The following is a 24005-nucleotide window of genomic DNA, read 5'->3' on the forward strand; positions in this document are numbered from 1 at the left end:
TCCCTACCCGCCGTGAAGACCTGCCCTTATACGCAGAAATAGCTGTATTTAAAGTACTTGCAAAGTATTCCAGGAGGCAATAGTGTCTTGCTGGCCTTGCAGATCAACGGCTGAACATGCCAGCAGCACTGCAATACTTTGCTAGAAGACCCAAGGCCAGGAGCAACTTCTTGATTCCCGCTCACTAGCCTGATGAAATGAATTACAGAGGAGACCTGCTCTGTCTCTCATGGAGTAACAGGGAAATTATTATATCCTTCCTACTGACCCACTCATGGGGCAATATTAACATCAGTTTGCACAGCTCTCCTTGCAGACTCCCAGGCAGAGAAAAAGGCACAGCTATCAGTAGGGATTAGGAGAAAGGCAGTGAAGCCCAGAACAAAAGGATGGTCTTGGCCCACACTGCAGTACCTGGGAGCATCTTATCAGTAAAGGTATAAAGCAAAAAAGTAAGCAAATGCCATCTTAACAGATCTATTTTAAAAAGTGTGAGGAAGGGAAGAGAACAATAGACCATATTCACAAAAGCAGCAGCTGGCATAAGGTTTAAAAGGACAAATGGCTAGATTCAATTCACAGGTTTGGAGTGATGCTTTACCATATCATTAGTTCACCCCCCACAACACCCTGCCCAGCCTCTTGCTTGCCGCTTTACTGATTTTCTCCTAGCAACAATCCCAGCTTCCTAGAAATCCCTCTAAGGCTCACTCAGCACCACTCTTTAATTTTTACATAGGGCAGCACTGCAGTGGGCTGCACATTCACTCTTCAAAATTTCTCTAGGCCGTGGGCAGACTTTAGAGTCACATGGAGTCAAGGGGACTGGCTGTTTGTGCCAACCCGTCCTGTCCCTCACAGGTCTTTCACCCCCAGCTTCACCCCACACCTGCCCCTACTCCCCTGCCCTGTACCCATACCCCTCACCTTCCCTTTTCCTTCCATTTAGTTGACCCCCTTGTAAATAACCCCCTCCAAACAAACAAACCATGCAATTAACATGACATATGCCACCAACACATTCACACTACTTGTATTCTACCCCCACTCCCACCCTGTGTCTGTCTGGTCTATTTTCAAACCCCGCCTCTTTCCCGCACCCCACACCTGTCTGTATCCATCTGTTGTCTCTTGCCTATAGATGGTAAGCTCTTTGGGGCAGGGACTGTCTTTTTGTTCTGTTTGTACAGTGCCTAGCACAATGGAATACTGGTCCATAGGTGCACAGGGCTCCTATGCACTATGGTAGCACAAATAATACATAGTCTTATTAAAAAAAAAAAAAAAAGGACAACACCATAGGGTCCAAATCTGCTTAAGCTGGGTAAACATAGCTCTCACCGGGCTCTGCGTACAAACATCATCCAGTTACACTCGTTTTCATCAGTTGTAATGATGTAGAACTCCAGGACGCCATTGTGGTACATCTGACAGAAAAAACAATACAAACAGTGTCAGGATAATATGTGGCAATGACTTTGGTCAGAGCTCATCCCTTTCTTTAAGAGAGGAATTGCTTAGCCAGACTGAGCAAGGCGCCCGTTCCAGCAAGACACCTCCCACACAACTGCCATCTGACTTCACTGTGTCTTGCCCATGCTGCCGCCAATGGTGAACCAGGCCATAACAATATAGGGACACCTAAGCTACAGGAAGTGATTTAATGTCGTTTCTTCTCCGAGTTTGTCTTCAACCTCAGAGGGTAACACTGTACCTTGCACAGAAGTTCCCTGATCCCTCCATCTAACAGGCCTTGCAACAATCACACATCCTTGGTGTAGAGAGAAAAGAGTCAAACATCATTGGAACCTCATATTCCTAATGGGAGCCGCCACCACCACAAAGGCACAAATCCCTCCCCCACCTCAGGTTAGCACAAACATCCTGACCCCTGCAGACCAAGCTAGAGACTGACATAGGGTGATGCCTGACACCACAATCACTAGTCTTAAATCTGCTCATTTATTTGAGTATTTTTCTCCTCCTCCCTTCCATTTAGGCTTTTGACAGAAATATTTTCATCTGCTTTTCTAACAGGTCAGGAACACTGGTATCTTCTGACTCTCTCCAGCTACTTGCTCCACACAGCCCAAATATTAACCATTGTATTTTTAAATACTTTTTAGATAAGTCAGTAACTGCAGTTAACAAAGGTTTATCTGATAGACATTAATGAATTAATGTGATTCATTTTTCATCACATCTAATAACATTAAAATGAGAAAAAGATTGCAGGGAGGTAAGTGAGGGTATAAGTGTGTACCCCATAATGAAGGTTAAAATGATTTGTTGGCCTGAATTAACTGTTAGTCTTCAAGCGTGTTACCTCTGCATAGTCTCCCTTGTCGGACTGGTGCCTCCTGGCATGAAGCTGCGAAAAATTTTTACAGTAATGTTGATTCAGGCCATTCCTCCGCCCTCCCCATCATAGAGGGTTCCAAGGGTATAAAAATGGGAGTGGCCTCATCTATCCCTCAGCTGCTTCCCTAAGTTTGGAATTCTTGATCTGAGAATTTGAAGTAGTGGAGGGATGGAGAATGAATACGCAGATTTGAAACTCTTGAAGAACAATGGCTGGTAAGTAACCTCTCTCTTCTTTGAGTGGCCTCTGCATACTACTGCTTGTGGAGATTAGCAAGCAGTACTAATACTCTAGAAAGACAGGCTGAGGAGTTCTAGGTGAACAAGGAATACAAAATTGGTAAAACTACGTGGTGGGTCAAAAGAAGTTACAGCATTTCACTCTTACAGATCAGACCTCAGTAAGAGAAATTTTTTGCTGCAGAAACCTACACTGTTTTGAGTAACAGCTTTGCAAATTCTATCAACAAAACAGAACAGTAAGACATGCAATGGATGCTGCCTTTGGATCAGTTGAATATGTTAGATGTTACCAGATGAATGAACATGTGGCAAGTCCTCACTAGGGCATAAGGGAGATTTGGGGAAATACGACAAGTTAGTCGCCAGTATGAGATGAAAATAGAGATGACCTGAGACTGGAAATTGGGCTAAGGACACTAATCAAATCGTGTTTCCCATATGGACTACAGTTTATAGGCCATCTGACCTGTACCTCACTAAGTCTGTGGGGTGTAGCTATGGCTATGAGTAATGCTGTCATCACAGGTGCATGGTACAAATGATACTCTGACCAATAAAAAACCAAAGATCCCAAGGACTTTGTGAAACAAGACTCCAACCCCAAAGCAAAAAAGATGTATGGACTGGAGGGAACACTCGTGAGATCACTATGAGAACGTCCACACTGCAGTTAAATCACCCAGGGCTGGCCCATGCCAGCTGGCTCGGGCTCTGGGTCACAGTGTAGACTTCCAGGCTCAGACTGGAATCTGGGTGTTAGGTCTCTGTGAAATCATGACTGGTGTGGAGAAAGTAAATAAGGAAGTGTTATTTACTCCTTCCAATAACACAAGAAAAGCATGTGGTACTTTTGCCTTTTGCACCTTAAATGACCTGAGGCGTAAGTGTCTCAGGTGAAAGTATTGTCAAGAAAGAGTGGTACCTTTGTAACCAATCAGTTTTATGGCGGTCACAGACATAAGTCTGGATAAAAGTATCACCAGGTACCACGGGTAAGGAGCCTATCTGTGTACCAAAGTCTAGATACAGACATGAATGCACCAATGACCCAATGTCCACAACACAGGTCAGGAAACAGTTCGCATGCCCGCTCTCTCTCTCTTTTTTTTTTTTTTTTTAATTTGCTGCTTAAATGAAAGCATCCCATGGATATTTGTAGTGAATTGTACTGGATTAATATGGCTACAGTTTATCTACGAGGAGAGGAAATATAATGCCAATGTCACCTTATTCGTAGCAATTGCCATGTGCTGACTAGCCAAGGAATAGTAAACACATCAACAATCCCAAAGGGATTGTTCTTAATGTCAGCTGAGAATCCCAATTTTACAAGTTAAGTGCTTTCCCACTTGGCACTGAGACTGGAGATAAGTTTAAAACAATATGAAAACACTTTTAAAGAACCTGCTCCTGACACAGATTGCCTGCTACACACACAGGATGAAAATCCAAGGTCTTCCTGGCAATGCTGTAGAATAGATTCCAAAGACATGGCACCAGATGGCTCAATCTAATCAGAACTGAGACTTCTGGTGCAAAGGCAGCATGGTCCTGGAGAGGCTGTCACTTTTTTTTTCCCTTTAAATAATAAAGCATTACTTCTTGGAATCTCAGAGCTGTCAATATGCAGCTGACTGAACATAAACAGGAGAAGCATGCAGAACCAGTTATCCAGCATCAGCAGATGATAAGTGGCCTGTCTTCAGAACAAAGCAATGATACTGGTGCTTGGAACCTAACTGTCTCTGGATACCAATGGCCTTGTATGGTTTCAAAGTCAGGACATTAGCACTGGATTAGCTGTATTCATTCCCAGAGTTGCAGCACTGAATGAGACTCAGTCGGTTTGGGAGCCACCTCAGTCTGGACCAGGGAATAGTTTCCAAGATTTCAGTGCTGAGGGTATCTTGGCACAAGGACATCTCAGCTAGGGTTTCAGAGCAAAGAAAGCTCATGGCAGTTCCTACTAAGAATCCTGACATGGTTACAGAAACAGTTCTACTGATTTTGTCTAGAGGGACTCCCACAAAAGGAATACCTATATCCTCATCCAACTATCTTGCAGGCCCTGCAAGATAGTTGGATGAGGATATAGGTATTCCTTTTGTGGGAGTCCCTCTAGCAGACGTCACCTCTGGGTACTATTTATATAAGACTAAGTATCTGACACTGGAGGGAAAACACATTTCTGGTACCAGAGACCCAGATTTGGGAGTGATGACACAGTAGACACCAAAGAATCAGGGATTACAGTGTCACTTATAAACACAGAATCAGTATGCTAGGATTTCGGCGTCAGACTTGGTCATTCTAGATAGATCTGCAGACCTCTGAGCCATTTAAACTAGGCACTGAATCCCACTGCATGCGTTTCTCCTGGACCTGCACTGCTGGATCCTCAGCACTTGACTGCCACGTGTAGAGCTGATGGTATTAGAAAGTCAAGAGTGACAGAGCTGGTGCTAGAAAAATCAAGGGTGTCAGAATCAGCTGACTTTGAGAGATCAGGAAACCTTGGTGACACTTATGGATGGCCCAGAAAGAAAAACTAAAGGTTTTACATGCTTTCCTACAGCAAATGACCTATCGCTTTGGTGGGGACACCACACAGTCTGCAACGTAACCAAATAAAACAGTACTGATTCCAGGAGTACAAATGAGAACTCAGCGTGCAATACTACGGAATATTGGTCATCACAAGTAGCCCACTCTAGGACCTAGCCCTAGACTACAGAATGTTCCATTATGTTACAAGCTTAACTGTCAGTGCATTGTGTTATATCAGCTGTCACGAGGCGCCTGGCAAAGGTCATATTGCATAGCTGGTATCATACATATACCCACCCACAAAAACAGCCTTGATCTGGGGGTGAGGTAAAAAGAAGAGAGCATTCAAGTCACAGTTAAAACTACCACACTGGCAGTTTTGACACTGACATAAGATTTAGGGAGACATGACATAAGCTGACCTTCCAAATGTGATTGGTTGCCTTGTCTGTCCAATCTGCTACTTCCAAAGAGTGACTCTGTTGCCCAATCAGAGGTCCAAAGCAAGTCCTCACAGAAATGGTCTCCCGAGTCCACACACCTATCAGCAGAAAGGCACTGACTGCAGAATCAATTATTTAAACAATAAGTCAAACACAACTAAAAGACGCAATGTTTATGAGATAATGTTCTGAGGGTTATACCTGGGAATCAGACCATAAAACCTTGTGTTCCACAAATGGGATACAATTATTATAGAAACAAGAGCCACCGCCATCATACAACACCCCTGGGAGCCATTTTGATCTAATTACAATATTTATTTTTGTTTTCTAAAGCAACTCATTACTTTCAGATGAGCTGTAAAACGAACGTCCTGACCATTTATGCCCATTAAAGATTTTATGGCATTTTCTGCAGAACCAGAAAATTATCATTTCAGTACCTACCTAATTCCCATGAATTTAGCCTACCTAATCCCCATAAATTGCCAGAATTGTTGCCGGGCACTGTTAAGTAGCTTCTGCATTTGTCATCAGAGGCAAATGTATTTCTGTGATGAGCAGAGAAATTCCTGTATCCATATTATTATTATTAAACATTTATATTTATAGCCCCACACCAATACATTTGATAGCTTCCAGGAACAAAGCGGAAAGCACACAGAGCATAAAGGTAATCTGTTCCCAACCAGAAGCATCACTAAGCAAACCAGCTTCTCTAGCTGAAGTTTCCAACCAGTCTTCAGACCCTCAGAGAGTGCAGTGCAATAATCCAATCTTAAGATGACAAAAACATGCATTATAATAACAAGGTCCACATCTAAAGGGAAGGTCACAATCAAACTGCCAAGTGCAGATGGAAAAGGTGGCAGTTGAGCAATTCTACTACCAGAACACCCAGAAGCAGTTAGGGATTCAGCAAGACCCCCAGATTGCAAACCTGAAAGTATGTCCACACTAAACCACTGCAGCTGTACCTCTACCGCTTCTTTGTAGACACTACTACAACAACAGGAGAGGTTCTCTCATCAGCACAGGTAATCCACCTCAAGAGGCGGTAGCTATGTCGATGGAAGAATTCTGTTGACCTTGTGCGGTCTACACCAAAAGTTAGGTCAACATAGCTATGTCTCTCAACGGTGTGGATTTTTCACACCTCTGAGACATAGCTATGCCGATATAAATTCCCAGTGTAGACCAGCCCTAACGGATGAATAGTGGTCAGATATCAACTCCGCTGTTTCTTCTGGTTCTTTCCCCCAAACTACAATTGGTATCTCTGTCTTGTCCAAGTTAAACCTCAAGCAGCTAGCTCTTATCAAGCTCCAATTTCAGCCAGGCAGTGGGAAAGTTACTTAACTGCAGTGTCTGGATTTAATGACATGGAGTCCTAAATCTGGGGGTAACCCACATTCTGAAGGTAACAGAGCCAGTCTGCTTCACTGACTCCCTTAACTACCTAATAACCAGGAAGGATGACTTAATAAAACCCAGTAAAAGTGATTTTTTGAAGCAGATGAGCAATCATCCAATACTATTTCCCCACACACCCCAGGAGGCTCCCCCCAAAAATAAAAATGGATTGCACAGACTCGAAAGCAAGTCAATCAACCCAGCTAGGGTCTGCTGGCACATCAACAGTACTAAAGTTGCTAGTAGGTCTAGCACCAAAGCAGCATATTGGAAACCTGATCTTTATCCATTGCCAGGAGATAATCTTCCAACACAATTAGTACAACCGCTATACCATATTCAGGTCTAAAACCAAACTGACTGGTATTAGGAAAGTTAGGACTCGTTATTGCTAGAGCTGCCTTGTCGCAATCTCTTTGATAATCTTCCTCAAAAAAAGAAGACTCAAGATAGGAAAGGACTGGCAATGCTGACCATGTCAAGAGAGAACATGTCAGTTCTTCAGCTGGTGTAAGTCCCTCTAGTTTCTTTGACTTCAATGGAGCTATTGAGATTTACACCACCTGGATCTTGTTTGGTCTGAATGGAGCCTTCTTTCAGAAATGCTGGCTCCTTACTCTTCCACACATCAACAATCTCTTCCAAAAGAGACTAAATACCTCCTTGAATGAAATATGTAAGTCTAAAGTTATATTTTACATGTATATTTTACTTATTGTGGCTGTGCAACATTTCCAGCATTGAAAACAGAATATATTTTGCCTAGAAAGGAATACTGCAGGACCTATTTATTGCTGAATGGTTACTAAAGTATGTTACAACACACTAGCAAACATGTCTGAAAAGTCTAGTGCAGACAAGGCAATATATACTTTAACACAGGAGTAGGCAACCTATGGCACGGGTGCCGAAGGCGGCACATGAGCTGATTTTCAGTGGCACTCACACTGCCCGGGTCCGGGCCACGGGTCCAGTGGGCTCTGCATTTTAATTTAATTTTAAATGAAGCTTCTTAAACATTCTGAAACCTTATTTACTTTACATACAACAATAGTTTAGTTATATATTATAAACTTATAGAAAGAGACCTTCTAAAAACGTTAAAATGTATTATTGGCACGCAAAACCTTCAATTAAAGTGTATAAATGAAGACTCGGCACACCACTTCTGAAAGGTTGCCAACCCCTGCTTTAACATGCTAAGCAGGGTGAATTGAAGCTTAGGCTTTGCTCCAGCCTTCAATTCGACCAGTTTAGCACATCGTAAAATACACATTGCCTTGTCTATACAAGACTATCCAATGTGTTAGCTAACACATTTAATAAGCCACCCTAAAACCCTAGTCTAGGCAAAGCCCAAAAACATGGCCACAGACCAAGATTATTTTGCACATTATAAGTAATCATGGTGACTGTCTGAGGGGGAACACCTCTGGAGTCACCTTCTTCATGTGTAGACCCTTTCCTATTGTGTCCCATAACTATGTTAATATCACTGGGGTTTGTATTACTGCTGTGTAGAGATATATGATAGATAGATCTTCCTTACCTACTTCAGGTCCCATGATAGACTGCCGGAGAACAAGTTGTTTTGGGAGAGAAAGTCTGGCTCGGCTCTCTATTGGGGTGTCAGGAATGAAAGTTACAGGCCCATGATCTGGGCAGTCTGATGGGTAGGCCTTGTCACACAGCGTGCACCCTGTGAGTGTAGAAAAAGGACAACACAGATCAGTGAGGTATTATTTATTATTTGTATTACAGTAACACCAAGAAGGCCCAAATGACACAGGGCCTCACTGTGATCAGCCCTCTAGAAACACACAGTAAGAGACAGTCCCTGCCAAAATGCTTACTATCCAATTAGACAAGACAGACATAGGGCGGGGGGAAGTACTATTATACCCCTTTTATAGGTGGTGAATGGAAGCAAGAGAAATTAGGGCCTTGTCCAAAGTCACATAAGAAATCTATGACAGAGCTGGGAATGGAGAAATCCTACCAGGATCAGACTATAGGCTTCTTCTGACTGGTCACTCATCTGCTTCATTGGATTTTAACGTCATTAAGATTAAAATGTTGTTTTAGTCAGAAGAGCTACTATGTAAAAAATGGACCCTTCTTACACAGATTTGCTTTGCGATGCCTCTGCCTACTTTACTGACTTTAACAAGTTTTTTTAACCTTATCCCTGCATATCCAGTATACTAATGGAAAAGTCTATTCTTCCTTATGCATCAGTAAGAAAACTGGAGCAGAGTTTTTACTGCAGCATCCTTTTTACTGGTACTGATCCAAGTGGTAGAAAAAACAGCTTCATTTGAAATCACAGGTAGAGTAAGATTTACTGGCAGTTAGAAAATACTGGCAGTTAGCCATCTTTCCGACTTGCATATCCAGCACATCTGACAAGTAACGTAGACTGCTCGTGTGTGTAGAATTTTTTAGTGAAGGGAGGCTAAGACTTCAGGATTCTTCCATTTCACCACCATCTTAGAGGGATTTTTTTAAACTTCCTGTCTATGATCTTGTCACACGAACACCTTCACTCCAACAGAAACTGAAACCCCTGTAGAGGGACTTATTGGTATATATTTATACTGTGTGAAGTCTATCACTAAAATTGAATTTATGGAATGCCAGTGAAAGGAATGGAAATTTGTTCCCAAGAGCACTCAGTGGAGTAATTTCCAATAGCTGTCACTAAACATAAATCTCTATAGAACACTACTGAAAATTATTTCCATCCACTTTAAATACAATTGGGAGAAGTATTTTACACTATGACTGACTGTCACATAAAGAGCTTGCTGCTCTACTTCACTATGAACAGAGCTGACAATCCTCAGCCTTCCATAATACCTCATCTCTTCACCTGGAAAAATACTACATACAAATTAAACAATAGCAGATTTGTGTGCGCATCCTGGAATTAATGTGTTATGGGTCAAACTACAATAGCCTTATTCAGAGTGAGTAGTACCTCCCAAACTGGTCTCACCAACTCCAGTAGGACTAATTGTGGTATTAGGTATATTCAGTATGGCAGATGGTCAGCTGGTATAAACTGTCACAGCTCCCATAAAGTCAACAGAGCTACGACAATTTATATCAGCTGATGGTCTGCCCCCAAAATGAATAATGGTATCATAACGTGGCGCTATATGAAATACATATTGAATGACTATATGATCACATCCATATCCATTGCTGGATGGATGAGTGCGTAGGGCTGACATTAGAATGGATTAATGCGTAAGTATGACACTCATGTTTAGAGCAACTGCAGTAACGGGTTGATAATGTGAAACAGCCCCTAGTTCAACAACCGAAAGACAGCATGGAGATGAATGAAAATACAAAGTAGAACACTTAGAATGGCAACATTAACTTAAAACAAACAAACAAACAAAAAAAACCTGGACATCTACATCTCATAGTGGAATGGATGAGAAAGTTCATTGCCCATACTTTATCTGAACATTAGTACTCCTATCTAGAGAATCTCAAAATATTTTACAAATAATTTTAGCCTCAAGAGATGTGAGTAGTTATTAGCCTTGCTGTGTGCTTTGTATTTTTCCCATTTGTAAAATGGAGGTATTGAAAAGAGGCACCGATCTCCCACAGTAACCACTGAAAAGGACCAAGCTTGAAGTAACTGGGAAAAATCTCTTCCCTCCTTACTTTCTGGCCACAAACTCGTTTTATTCAGAAGTAAAATAAAAAGCTAAAATGAAAGTTTTCAGCTGGAAAGTTATTCCTTACAATAAAACGTAAAATGTCTACACTGCCAAAAAAAAGGTGCGCTCTTAATCTGGGTTAGCTAACCTGCATTACCTAATTGGGGTTGAAACAGCGGTTTAGACATAGCAACTCTGCTTTTAACTGAGGTTAGCAGCTCAAGTTAAAGCCCATACCAAGCTGCTAACCCCAGTTAAAAACAGTTGCTATGTCTACACTACTCTTTCAACCCCAGGTTCGCTAACCCAAAATAAGAACATACCTTTCTTGGGAAGTGTAGACAAACAAGAGTAGCATTCAGCAATGCCATCAATTTATGCTTTGTCAAATCCTTACAATCATTTGATATCAGAGAGATCTGATTAAAAAAATCTTTACATGCACATAAAATCATGCAAAATGTGGAGATTTTTAAACTAAATGTGTTTCTTCTTCAAATACATGACTAGTCAATTGGGGATTCTGATGGGATGTAGTAGGACAGAGAAAGATGAAAACCAGATAATGACCATGATGTTGAAATTTAAAGGCCTTCATATTAAAATCTAGCCTCACAGTTAAGTGGCAGTAAGCCCGCCAGACAGGCGGTAGAAGTACGAGACAGACACAGATCTCCATCACAGGAAATGAACTTTGTGATAATCTCAAGCACTACCCTTCAGGCAGTCCAGGAGGGATGACCAACAAAACAAAACTGGGGATTTGTCCTGCCTTGAGCAGGGGGTTGGACTAGATGACCTCTTGAGGTCCCTTCCAACCCTGATATTCTATGATAGGCTCTACAGCAAGTCCCGAACTCCTCCTCTTGAAAGATCAATTAGCCTCAAAACACAAAAACCCTTTTATAGGGGTCACTGGAAAAAAGTTAGAAGAACGTCCCTTCCCTTCCTTTCTGGATTTTCTGTTGAGTGCCTCATTTCTCATGGCTCTTTACAAGTCACTCTATGTTATAATCATGGATATATACATGTGATGTAATTAAAACTTCTCAAATTAAAAAATTGCAATAAATTTCTTAAAGGTCAAGAAATCCACAAAAGCCAAAAAGTTCACAGGGTAATGATTAAGGTTCCAACCTCCAGGCAAAGCGAGAAGACAGATACAACAGAATGATGTTAAAATCAAGACCCATTATGCGTAGTTGTTGGAGATTTAATCCTCAACTGCACATTTTCCAGCTTTTTTGGGTTTGTTTAACGGTCTTAACAGGTTCCCCCCACCAAAAGACGTCTATAAGGCTCGCTGCAAGTCTTAATATTCTCACCCCTTATAACAGTTACATGATAAATGCTACCCAGAGGCAGAAGCAAGCACACTGGCACACTCACATATGGTAAACAAGGTAGCCATATTCTCCTTGTTTGAATTGGAGTCTTCCATTTGCAGAGATGATGGTACAAAGGTAAGATTGTCTGAAGACACATCCACATGGCCTGGCCCCATGGCTACTTCCTGGTTTATGGAAGAGACAGCCACAGGCTCGAGACTGAGGCCCACTTCATGCAAGGAGACAGATTCCAGGGAAGTTAGGTTGTGTGAGGTAGAGAGCGCCACACTCACAGAGTTGGTGCTCATGGCCACGGTATGCATGGAGTCATTTAGTGTGCTGTCCGATATACCGCTTACCCGGCCTGCAATGTGGTCAGGCTCCATGACAACAGGAAGCTCCAAAGTGCTACCATGAATGGGTATGACACCACTATGACCCACTGCATCTGAAGCCAAGTTACTGCCTACCGTGTCCACAGCTAATGGTTCATGATTCCGGGAGCCATTTGGGATTTGTGAATGATCCCCAGCTACATTATCCATCGTAAGCTCCTCAGTCATCCCATCAGTAGATATTGGACTGGTTACCCTCGAAACACTCTCCATAGCAATCGTGGTATCCAGTGCTACCTCATGGCTGTCACTAGGATGCAGGCTTTGAGCACCGTGTGTGTTCACTGCACGAGAGTCCATGGAGACAATCCCTGGTTCCAGTCCCACAGTTCCACTGGGCTGGAAGGGATCTAGGGCTGAAGGATTATTGGAGACAGATAAAGCTGAATTGCTATCGACATTTATAGTGTTGGGGTGGATGTATTGAGGTGGAGGTCTGTCAGCTAAATAAGATAAAATACCTGATGAAAGAGAAGACGTGGAGAAAAGGAAAAAAAGAAGAGAGGGTGAGTTTACAATATCAATTTTCAAACAGTAATAAACAATCCACAACTGCAATCCACTTCATCACACTTTCTTAAGGTCTGGATACCTTATGAGTCTGCAGTTTCCTTTAAACATGACCATTTATTTTCAATTAAGTTAAGACAAGACTCAGGTAAGTCTTGCAAACACAAACTCTTGGCAATTCTGAAACATCCCAATCACAAAGAAATATGTGACCACCATACACCTTTACCAGTGGGAATACAGGTGCAGTTTAAATTTGTAAAATTATGATGAGTCACCTCTGCTAGTTTCCATCCACCAATGCAAATGCTCTATTAATCTGATAAATTCAGGATGGCAGAGCTTCTGGCAACACATGACCCAGACTTCATAGTACAAGGAGTCAGAAAAAGTTTATATGGCAGTTTGGGTATAAGTATGCTTTGCTTTCTTATAAATAAGAACATCTCAACAAAGTCTTCAAAAGACTGCTAGTGGAACTGAACATTTCATACCATGTGATGATGCCCATATCTTTCTGTTAGGATTAAAGAAACTGGAGGAACTCCTTCAGGATTTACCCATTTATTTTAAAATATATATTTTATACACTTGTTTCAATCATCTGTATCAGCCAATATGTCTGGCTGCAGTTCTTTCTCAGGAACCCATCAATTCAACTCCTGGATCAGCTGGGGGAGCATCATTCAAGAGTAACATGAAGGCCTTTGCTCTTTTCTCTAAGGGCTAAATCACCACCTCTTCTTCAGCAATCCTAAACCTTTTTGTGCTAGGGACTAAAAGCCCAATATAAGAACCTGAATCCTAGTAGACCTGCCCATCAGCACCAGCCACCCGGCACCCTCGCAGACAGTCCCAGGAGAGAGGCCAATGGTGCACTGTAGGGACAGGTGGTCAGCAACTGTGCTGGCTGTTCAGGGCAAGCTAGCTTTATGTAGAGTATATGGTCACCATACTGAGGCCTGTGAAAAGCTGGGAAGCCTCAGCAAAACAGAGGGAGCACAGCCCTTCAGCACTCTATTAAGGGGAAGGAGGTAGAGCACAGCTTTTGGGAAAGGGGCAGAGGCCCTTTGCCCCATGCCCTCCCCACAGGCTGTGAAGAAAATAGGGCAGAAAACGGCCCAGGCAACCTCCAGAACCCCACCACCGCTCCAATGGAAGGGCAATTGCATTAAATTATATAGTAATTCTCTGCACTTAATATAGATGTAGAATAGATGTATTAGACTTGAGGAAGAACCTGGGGAATTTTTCATAAGGAATACCGTGCAGAGTATTCTTTCACAGTCTTAAGTAGGCACAGAAGGAAAAAAAAGATATGTATCTCTTCAGGTGTTCTGTAACAGCACCTATCTCAACTTCAATCTTCAGAGCTATACTACATACCAGGTAGAATGTGTCTGAAGTAGCTGCTCTCCAGGTGAGGATAAGGTGGTGGAGGTAGGGTGTAGTTTCTCTCTGGTATACCACACATCACTCCTCGATCTCCAATACCCATTGGGAGCATCAGAGATAGGGCGGAGGGCAAGGAACTCAAGGAGGGGCCCAAGTTTGGAATTGCAACAGGCAAGCCTGCAAGAAGAAAATGCCCATTAAAATTCAGTGGAACTATGTAAGTTTAATGAACATGTAACCAAGACAAATGTTTACTAAAGTCTTACGGGTTTAGCGCAGTGTAGGAATATAGTCAAAATTCCCATTACCGTTAATTGGGGAACAAATATTTTATAATGGACTCTTCAATCAGGCTGACAAAGGTATAACCCGATCCAATGGTTGGAAGCTGAAGCAGGACACATTCAGAGTGGAAATAAGTCATACATTTTTAAGTGTGAGGGTAATTAACCATTGGAACAATTTACCAAGAATATTGGTGACATCAGTGGCAATTTTAAAATCACGATTGGATGTTTTTCTAAAAGATATGCTCTAGGCCTTATGTTGGGGAAGTTAGGCCAAACTAGATTATCACAATGGTCCCTTCTGTCTTTGGAATCTGTGAGTTATGTAGCCAAAGCCACACACACACTGCACTTAGCTATGTGAATTTACATGTTATTTATTATAGGGGTTTCCCCTAGTTAGTATAATGAAAGGTCTCAGCTTTCATGTGCATATTTAGAATGCTACCAGGAGCAATCTGAGGGATAAACAGAACCTAGTTTCCTAAAGCATGTTCTACATCTGCCTTTTCCCTGTAACTGAACTCCCAACATGTAATTTTTACTGATTTATTAAGATACAAGTACATGCAAGTATTACGGTTGCATTTATTGTTAGCAGTTAGAGCTTTTCTGTTTAACATTTTTGAAAGTTTCTGGTTAATTAAGAAAATGTTAAAATACTAACTTTTTCATTTCAAGTTTCTTTAAATTGTGTTTCATTTTCTTTAGTACAAAACTTCATTTATTAATTTTATTATGGGGCTGTGATGGGGCAAAAGGGGTTAATGAATGGAATAAACAGTAAAAGGAGAAGGTAAAAAAGACAGAAGGGGAGCAGAGAGAAAGAAGGATGTACAGGACTATGGAAGGCATGGGAGATAAGCCAGACACTGGAAGGACTGTGAGGATGCTGGGGCAAACAACTGATCAGAAAAGAGAAACTATCCAGGGTTCAAGTTGTAAAAAGCAGTCCACTGACACTGCTGGGGTCAAGGGACTATCCAGATATTGAGGTCATGGAGTCCTAGCTGGGCCCACCTTGCATTGCTGCTGCTCCTAGGGGCTGGTTCTACCCTGAGAGGTCATGCTCCATTTCGCAAGTGGCTGAGGCAAGTGGAGTATCCCCAGAAGAAAGATCACCCCTTCTAGAATCTGGGGTTCAGCTAAGATCTAGCTGGGCGTCCTGCCCTGTAGGTGCATTTTTATATACTGTCTCATTCTTTATTATGTTTTCACTTGTAATGGACACTTCTGTGCAACTTCCTGAAAACCGTGTCAAGAAAAGAGGTGTGTTTTATCATTTAATATAATCTGAGTGTGTCTTTTACATAGTCTGGGGCAGATTTCTGAGCAACAGCTCATATTTCTATGGACTCAAATGCCACAATGATTAATGCAGCAAAAAGGAGAGAGAAAGAGAGACAGGTAGCTCATTAATACCTATTAAGACAAAAATGAACTGAATTGTGTGGGACACATCTTACCACAGAAAGCATTGCTTTTGCCTTTTCTACACAAGCAGCAACTTTCAGGTGTCTCTTCGTCCCACAGTGTGGTTTACAACCACTAGATCAAATGTCAGATCTGCTCAAGTGCGTGTATCACCCCCTGAGGACTCCAGCCTTCAGAGGACAAACCCAGATGCCTCTATCCAGCTGTGAGCACTTCACACTTATGCTACTTTGATTTTCAACTGTCATGCAAAATGCAAATACATAGCAAGTGACAAGTATCAGCCCTTCCTGCAACTCTCCAAGTTACCTGGTGCCGGTATGGCATTGTGAGTGGGTGATGCAGTAAGTCCCAGGTGACTTCCTGAGACAGGCAGGGCATTGCTCACAGAGGATGAGGTCAGCTGGTCCATCCCTACCGAACTCAGGTTCATTTCATTCATCCTACAAAAAAAACAAACAAAAAGATCATTCTTAGTTTCTTCAGTCCTAGAAAAATAAGATTTGTATACAACATATGTCCACCTCACTAATCTAAGCAGACAATATAGTTTCCCGCCCATTATCAAATGGCACACATAATTTTTGTAGATAACATATGTTAATCAAATTAGATAAAATAAAACAAAAATAAACAGTAACAGACAAAAATCAGATCTTAACTCCTTCGCTACTGCCCTAGTATTGAACAATGTTGCTGAATGAAAAATAATTGTACATACTCTTATGCTGAAATATCCCGTCTCTATAGTACAAAAGAAAGGAGATCTGCTTTAAGTCTCCATTTTTAGGATTTGTCAGATTTATCTTTTGATTTCATTTTTTTATTTTTTAAATAAATAAACGACAAACTAGAAAAGCTCTCTCAAGTATCAAAATACTTTACTGTGATCTAGATTCTGTAAATATATCTTTACAAGACTGTCACCATAATTACAAATAAATGTACTAGTTCCTTCTATACTGTCAGTAGCTGGATTATTTATATTAAAAGCTGAACAACAGCACATAGGCATTTTGATTTTTAAGGTTTATCGATTTAAACTCATTTTTTAAAGGCAGAATCAAACTAAATCTTTCTTGGGTGGAACAGATGACTCAACTGGTCATAGTTGTTTGCACTGTTGTTATAGCTGTATTGGTCCCAGGTTATTAGAGAGACAAGCTGGGTGAGGTAATATCTTTTATTGGATCACTGGTGAAAGTGACAAGCTTTGGAGCTACACAGAGGTCTTCCTCGGGTCCTAAAGAAGAGCTCTGTGTAGTTTGAAAGCTTGGCTCTTTCACCAACAGAAGCTGGTCCAATAAATGATATTAGTTCACCCACATTGTCTCTCAACTAGGTACAGAACCTTCAACTCACTAAGGACTAGTCTACACTGGCAATGTTAAAGCATTGCCACTTGTGTAGTCGCGGCACAGCTACACAAAAAACCCACCTCCTCGAGAGGCGCGGCTCCCAGCACTGTAGGACTATCTACACTGGCGCTTTATAGCTCACACCCCTCAGCAAGAAAGTTGCAACGCTGTAAAGTGCCAGTGTAGACAAGCCCTTAGTCCCTTATGACCCTGGAAAGTAGTGACAAACTCACTTCCACAGGATGGCTGTTCTGTGGGTAATTAATTGGTATTCAAGCCAGTACACTTAATGGACATGTGTACACATCATATGTGAAAAAGCCACTATCACACTACACCAGAGGTGGGCAAACTACAGTCTAAGGGCCACATCTGGCCCACGGGACCGTCCTGCCAGGCTCCTGAGCTCCCAGCCAGGGAGGCTAATCCCCGGCCCCTCCCCAGCAGCAACGCCAGCGCTTTGGCCTGCCACTACTGCTGGGCAGCACGGCTTGCACCCACCCACCTCCCAGGCTTTCCAATAAGCCAGTCCTGCCACTCTAGCAGCATGGTAAGGGGGTGGGGGGGGAGCATGGATAAGGTGCAGGAGGTCCCGGGGGACAGGGAGCAGTTGGATGGGGCGGAAGTTCGGGCGGGTGGTCAGGGGATGGGGGTTGGATAGGCATGGGAGTCTCAGAGGGCCTGTCATGGGGCGGGGGTGTGGCTAGGGGTTGGGGCAGTCAGGGGATGGGGGTTGGATGGGGCAGAGGTTCGGGGGACAGTGAGGGGTTGGATGGGGGTGGGGTCCTGGGGGCCAGTCAGGGGCGGGGGTGTGGATAGGGGTTGGGGCAGTCAGGGGACAGGGAGCGGGGGGGTTGGATAGGACAGGGGTTCTCAAATGGGGGGTCAGGACCCCTCAGGGGGTCACAAGGTTATTAGATGGGGAGTCGTGAGCTGTCAATCTCTACCCTAAACCCCGCTTTGCCTCCAGTATTTATAATGGTGTTAAATATATTTTAAAGTGTTTACAATTTATAAGGGGGGGGGGTTGCACTCAGAGGCTTGCTATGTGAAAGGGGTCACCAGTAAAAAAAGTTTGAGAGCCACTGGGATGGGGGTGGAGTCCCAGGGGGGCGGTTAGGTGCGGGAGGTCCCAGGAGGGGTCAGAGGACAAGGAGCAGGGGGGGGTTTGATGGGTCAGGTTTCTGAGGGAGGCAGTCAGGGGGCGGAAAGTGGGGGGAGGCAGATAGGGGGGCAGGGGCCAGGCTGTTTATCTGGCCCTCCATGCAGTTTCCCAATGTTTCCCTTGGGCCAAAAAGTTTGTCCACCCCTGCACTACACACTAGTTGACAGTCTCAGAAGTCAAGGACTGGTTCAAACATGGATACTAAACTAAACTCCTTCTCACCCCATTAAGGGGGCCCTTCCAAAACAGAGTAGACACATACTTGGCAGGATTGAGGGCAATTTGGATTGTGTCTGACTATTTTACCTACTTATGTTGATAAACCCACCCCAAGACTTTCAATGCAGCGCCTATCACCAGCATTTAATTCGCGTAAAAAATGGGAAGGAAAAATATTTTGCAGAAGTAGCCAACAAAATTTCAAATCCAGGTAGGTTAACACACATTTTCCTCTTCATTTAAGGTTCAAATCCATACACACACGCCCAGGACCAAATTTTCAGTTTGGGGATTCAAGTGCTGATCCAGACCAAACACTGATCCTGACCAGGGCTCTTTTCTTGCTTTGGTGCTGCTGAGGAAGTCTGCCCAGGGATGCTCCCATCCAGGGAGGTCCTGCCCCTCCACCCCCCCAGCTCAAGCGGCGGTGGAAAGCCCCCGAAGGGGAGGATCGCCCAGCGGCCAGCACCAGCTGCAGGACACGGGGCCGGGCTGAGGTCTAACTCCGAGCGAGCTATGAACCAGGTTACAGCTAAACGGCGAGTTTCACGGGGGACTTTCAATGCCTCGATTCTGTCCGCCGCTGTCCGGGATTTCCACAGCCCGGGGCGCCCGGTCTGCCGGGGCTTTCGCACCGCAGCGGGACGGGGCCCGAGAACCTGACACCTGCAGGGGCCCCCGCCGCGAGCCGGACCGGCCTCCTGGGCCGCAAGCAGGGAGACGGCGGCGGCGCCCGGCCCCGATCCCGCAGCGCCTGGCGGGACCGGGGCCAGGGCCGCGTGGCCGGGCAGCGGGCAGGGGGCGAGGCTCGGCGCCACCCGCGGGCCCCGCCGCCGCTCACCTGGGGTGCAGGGGCCTCGGGCCGGGCGTCTCCCGCAGGCGGCGGCGGCAGCAGCAGCATCGGGCCCCTCAGCCCCGCCCTCCCGCCGGGAGCCGCTCCCCGCTGGGGCATCCGCCCGGCTCCCGGGCCGCGCTCGAGGGGAGCCGCCGCCCCCGGCAGCGAGCGGCCGCCCAGCGCCTCATGGGCCGGGCGGGGAGAGAGCGGGCCGCCGAGCGGCGCGAGCCCCGCCGGGGGGAGGGGGCCTGACGCCGGCACAGGCCGAGAACCCGCCGGCCTCGGCCCGCGGCGCCGCTTCAGCTTTGTCCGGCGGCAGCGGCAGCGGCGGCGGCATCCAGGAAGCGCTCCGCTGCCGCGCTCGGCTCTTCCCGCCGGGTACCCACCTCCCGCCGCGTCGGAACCGCCGCTCTTCGCGCAGCGCCGCCACCTCCCCCGGCGTCCCAACCGCCGCTCTTCCCGCCGCCTCCCCACGCTGGGCCGCGTGCCAGCCGCCGCTCTTCCCGCCGCCCGCCACCTCCCCCCGCGCCCCGGTGCCAGCCCTGCGCTGAGCGACCCTCTCGCCGCCGTCCGCGCCCCAGTGAGGCGCCAGTCCAGGGATTTCCCTCGACTCCCCCCGCCGCAGTTACATGCAGGGCCGCCAGCTTAGCCCTTGGCTGGACCTTTGAAATGAAATTGAAACATTAATACACAGGTTAAAAGCACCCACAGTATATGAGAAAATACCTGTACCTGAGACTGGGTTTGGAAAGGCTGGACACAGACTAGCTGCCTCATACAGCTGCTACTTACGACAGTGAGGGCAATTTGTTTTGGCTGTATTGGCCTACCTAACCATTGCAAATGATTGAGCTCTGCCCTGACAGCTAGTGATGAGCCACCGGTGGGGGGAAGGCTTCAGGACCAGACTGTATTTACATGAACTCACCTACTCTGCCTCACTGAGCAGTGCTGCCCAAGTGACCAGTTTTGGCTGGTGTTGGTTACAAATCACCTAAATATGAAACCTGGGGGTCATGAAATGTTGTTATCCTTATGGTATGAGTAAAGGATGGCAGAACTGCGCTTTGCCTGATGAGAGGATCTCTCTCGGGGCTTAATCTGAGCTAGGGCTTGCCAGGGCTGAGCCCCGGCACCTCTAGGCTTGGCAGTTCATAGCCCTGGGACATCTGGGCTTGTCACATCAGTTATGAAAATAACAAACTTGCTTGAGTCCCAGCACCTCTTTCATTACAAATTCAGCACTGGTCACCCTCAACTGAACTGCACTCCCTAAGCAGGAGGTTTGGATGCCATATCCGAGTGCAGAGAGAGAGAGGGTGAGGCACAGATGTTTTGCTTGGTGGTGTGGACAGGGTGGGATTTCAAACTGCAAAGCAACACTTTCATGTTGGGGTCTGGAATATTAAAATTTGGCTCTGTCATCTGATTACAGGCTCTTCAGGGAAGGGCCCATGTCTTTATTGGTACTGTAAGGCACTTTGCACACTTTTGTGCATTGTACAATAGTAATAACTCTTGCTTAAAATGTTAGCCCTGTCACTCACAGTTGCCTATCATTTGTTCCCTATATAATTAAAAAATATAGCAAAAATACAACAGCCAACTGACAAAATAACCTCCTGTAGTTTGACTATAGTCACCAGGCGGTTATATTTCACAGCACTTTCATCACAGGTCCATGGTTTCCTAGTTATACTCTTGAGACATGGGATTCTTCTAACATATGAAACACCGCACAGGGAAACACTGACTAAGGCTATACATGCATTAGAATCTCCTAATGTATGTGAATAGCCTCATGGCTCACAATCACCTGTCATTCATGTATATAAATCACACATGCTGTTCAAACCAATCACAAGCTTCCCTTGTCAACTGTTAACAGTTCTCTGAAACATGGTTATATGCATCTGTAATCTGATCAGGCCTGACTCTTAAGTGAGGCATCATTAAATGTTCAAAAGAAATGTTTGGATGTCTGTGCAGGAAGAGGCTTGATGGTGTCTTGCTGTCTGCACTCCCACCTTTTGATCTTAAAAAATCACTCAGTACTTAGGTGAATCTAAAATACCCTCATGATTTGGAAGTCATTCATTACAAACCTATCAGTTCTTCTTAATGGAGGATATAATCCCTCAGCATCATTCATGGCTGAGGGAATGACATCATCCAGTTGTTCTACATTTTCCAGGGACTGTCACATTCTTCACTGAACAGCTAACTCTTTTTATAGCTGGGTATATCTGTAGTGCAAACAGACTTAGACCAGCAGGTCAGTGTAAGAACCTTGCAGGGACAGAAAAACCTGGTAACAAGTGATTTGGGATTCTGTGCTTGATTATTATTATTATTTTTTTTTTACTGTGTAATGGTTCATCTGGTTGTCTCTTCTACTTTTTACCTTTCTCAGCAGAAACTCAGCTGCATAATTACAAGCATGCAAGTGTTCTGGTAAAGCAGGTAATGCCAGTTTCAAATGGAGACCCAAAGAAACTCTTTCTACGTTGCTCTTTCCAATACATCGAAAATGGCAGGCGACGTCCCAGATTTCTGTCCTCCCCCAACTTTGGAATATGTCTCACATGCACCCGACGAAGTGGGTATTCACCCACGAAAGCTCATGCTCCAATACGTCTGTTAGTCTATAAGGTGCCACAGGATTCTTTGCTGCTTTTACAGATCCAGACTAACACGGCTACCCCTCTGATACTTATCTCTGTGACGGGATCCCCAGGGTACAACCTGGGACAGTGGGACCGCTCTGCTCTCTTAACTCACTGTTTCCCACAATGCCTTATTGGTGACATGCAGAAAACCCCTCCAGGTGCTGTTACCACTCAGTACAACCCATGTGGAGCCCCACACCCAGCTAGATTGCATAAATGCTCCCAGAGCTACTCATGAATCACACAGAGAAAGGGACCAGCCGAATCTCTCCAGCACTCAGCCTTGTACCTCAGGAATACATCGTCTTGCTCTGCTCAAGACCCTTTCTTAAGCAATGCAAGTTTATTCATTGGTTCGCCACTTCATCAATGGAAAGTGGACATACACCAGCCTTTGTAACCTAAGCAGATTTACCAAGCACATCAGTCAAACTCACTGCTAAGGATAAACATTTGAATAAGTTTATTGACTACAAAAGCTAGGTTTTAAATTATTGTAAGTGATGGGCAAAAAGAGTAGTTACCAAAGGAAAATAAAAGATAAGCACACAGTTTAAATTCTCAACCTTATTAGACTAGGCAATGTCTGGACTAAGCAGTTTTTCTCACCCCACTGGATACTGCAGGTTGAGTACAATCTTTCATTTGCAGGCTCTCTCCTTGTTAGCCTGGGGACCAGTCTCCTCAGCTTCAGCATTCTCATTGCCTTCGCTGTAGATAGGGAAAGAGGACAAACTATGTGGCCTCCGTCTCCCATTTTATATCCTCAGCCCATGTGCTTGGATAACACAAGTCTAGGCATGTCTGGTGGGCGTTGCTGAGTCACTAGGCAAAGTTGAGCAGTTCCCCTGTTGTGGCCTTGTGCATTACAAGGGAGTCATTGAATTGTAAGTCCCTTGCTAGACAATGGCTGTTGATGGTTGTCCAATATCCACCCCGGGCATTGTTTACCTCACTTGTTGTATCTGGGGAGCTAATATCTGGGCAATTCCCCAGCTCACAGCATATTTTAGTGACAACCATACAACACAATCTCATAACTTCATATTCACTAATGATATACATATTTAGAACAGTGGCTTTCAGCACATCATAACCTTTCCAATGATACCTTACATGGCATGCTCTATATGAAATATCACCATTATATATAAATGATGAATATGGGGGTTACAAGCTCTCTCCCATGGTATAGAGCAGGGGTAGGCAACCTATGGCATGGGTGCCGAAGGCAGCACGCGAGCTGATTTTCAGTGGCACTCACACTGCCCAGGTCCTGGCCACCAGTCCGGGGGGCTCTGTATTTTAATTTAATTTTAAATTCAGCATCTTAAAGGCCTTATTTACTTTACTTTACAACAATAGTTTAGTTATATATTATAGACTTATAGAAAGAGACCTTCTAAAAACGTTAAAATGTATTACGGGCACGCGAAACCTTAAATTACAGTGAATAAATGAAGATTCGGCACACCACTTCTGAACTTCTCAACTGCACTCTGCAGCACCATCTATTATATTAGTCCTGGACCCTTTCATATGGACAGACCAATAGTTTTGCTGAATTAATGTAAGTTCTGGTAGTGACATAAGTCCAGTTCCTACTGGAGAGGTGTCTACATCATTAAAACCATCACCTTGTTTCACACAGGCCATCAAACAGAAATCAAATGATAACAAGTTATGGTCACTATCAGCCTGAGCTGTACTGGAACCAGTAACA

At 44.4% G+C, this 24005-nt stretch overlaps 1 protein-coding gene across 11 annotated transcripts in view; it reads right to left on the reverse strand.

Annotated features, from left to right (window-relative positions):
- The window catches only part of PRDM4 (PR/SET domain 4), a 48026-nt gene that overhangs the window by 6772 nt on the left and 17249 nt on the right, over window positions 1-24005 (reverse strand). For 4 of the 11 annotated variants that reach the window (XM_039485923.1, XM_039485980.1, XM_039485991.1 and 1 more), the window contains exons 1-7: window positions 19004-19032; window positions 16346-16479; window positions 14307-14492; window positions 12077-12871; window positions 8557-8706; window positions 5574-5713; window positions 1342-1427 (exon numbers count right to left, since the gene is read on the reverse strand). In XM_039485923.1, the coding sequence (XP_039341857.1) occupies window positions 1342-1427; window positions 5574-5713; window positions 8557-8706; window positions 12077-12871; window positions 14307-14492; window positions 16346-16479; window positions 19004-19017 (1505 nt within the window). In that variant the 5' untranslated portion in view covers window positions 19018-19032. Of the gene's footprint in view, window positions 1-1341; window positions 1428-5573; window positions 5714-8556; window positions 8707-12076; window positions 12872-14306; window positions 14493-16345; window positions 16480-18887; window positions 18906-19003; window positions 19033-19619; window positions 19854-19999; window positions 20075-24005 lie in introns of those variants that run through there. The other 7 variants (XM_039485972.1, XM_039485986.1, XM_039485966.1 and 4 more) reach the window with 5 other exon arrangements.

The sequence above is a fragment of the Mauremys reevesii genome, linkage group 1 (assembly GCF_016161935.1).
Source record: "Mauremys reevesii isolate NIE-2019 linkage group 1, ASM1616193v1, whole genome shotgun sequence".
Classification (NCBI taxonomy): Eukaryota; Metazoa; Chordata; order Testudines; family Geoemydidae; genus Mauremys; species Mauremys reevesii.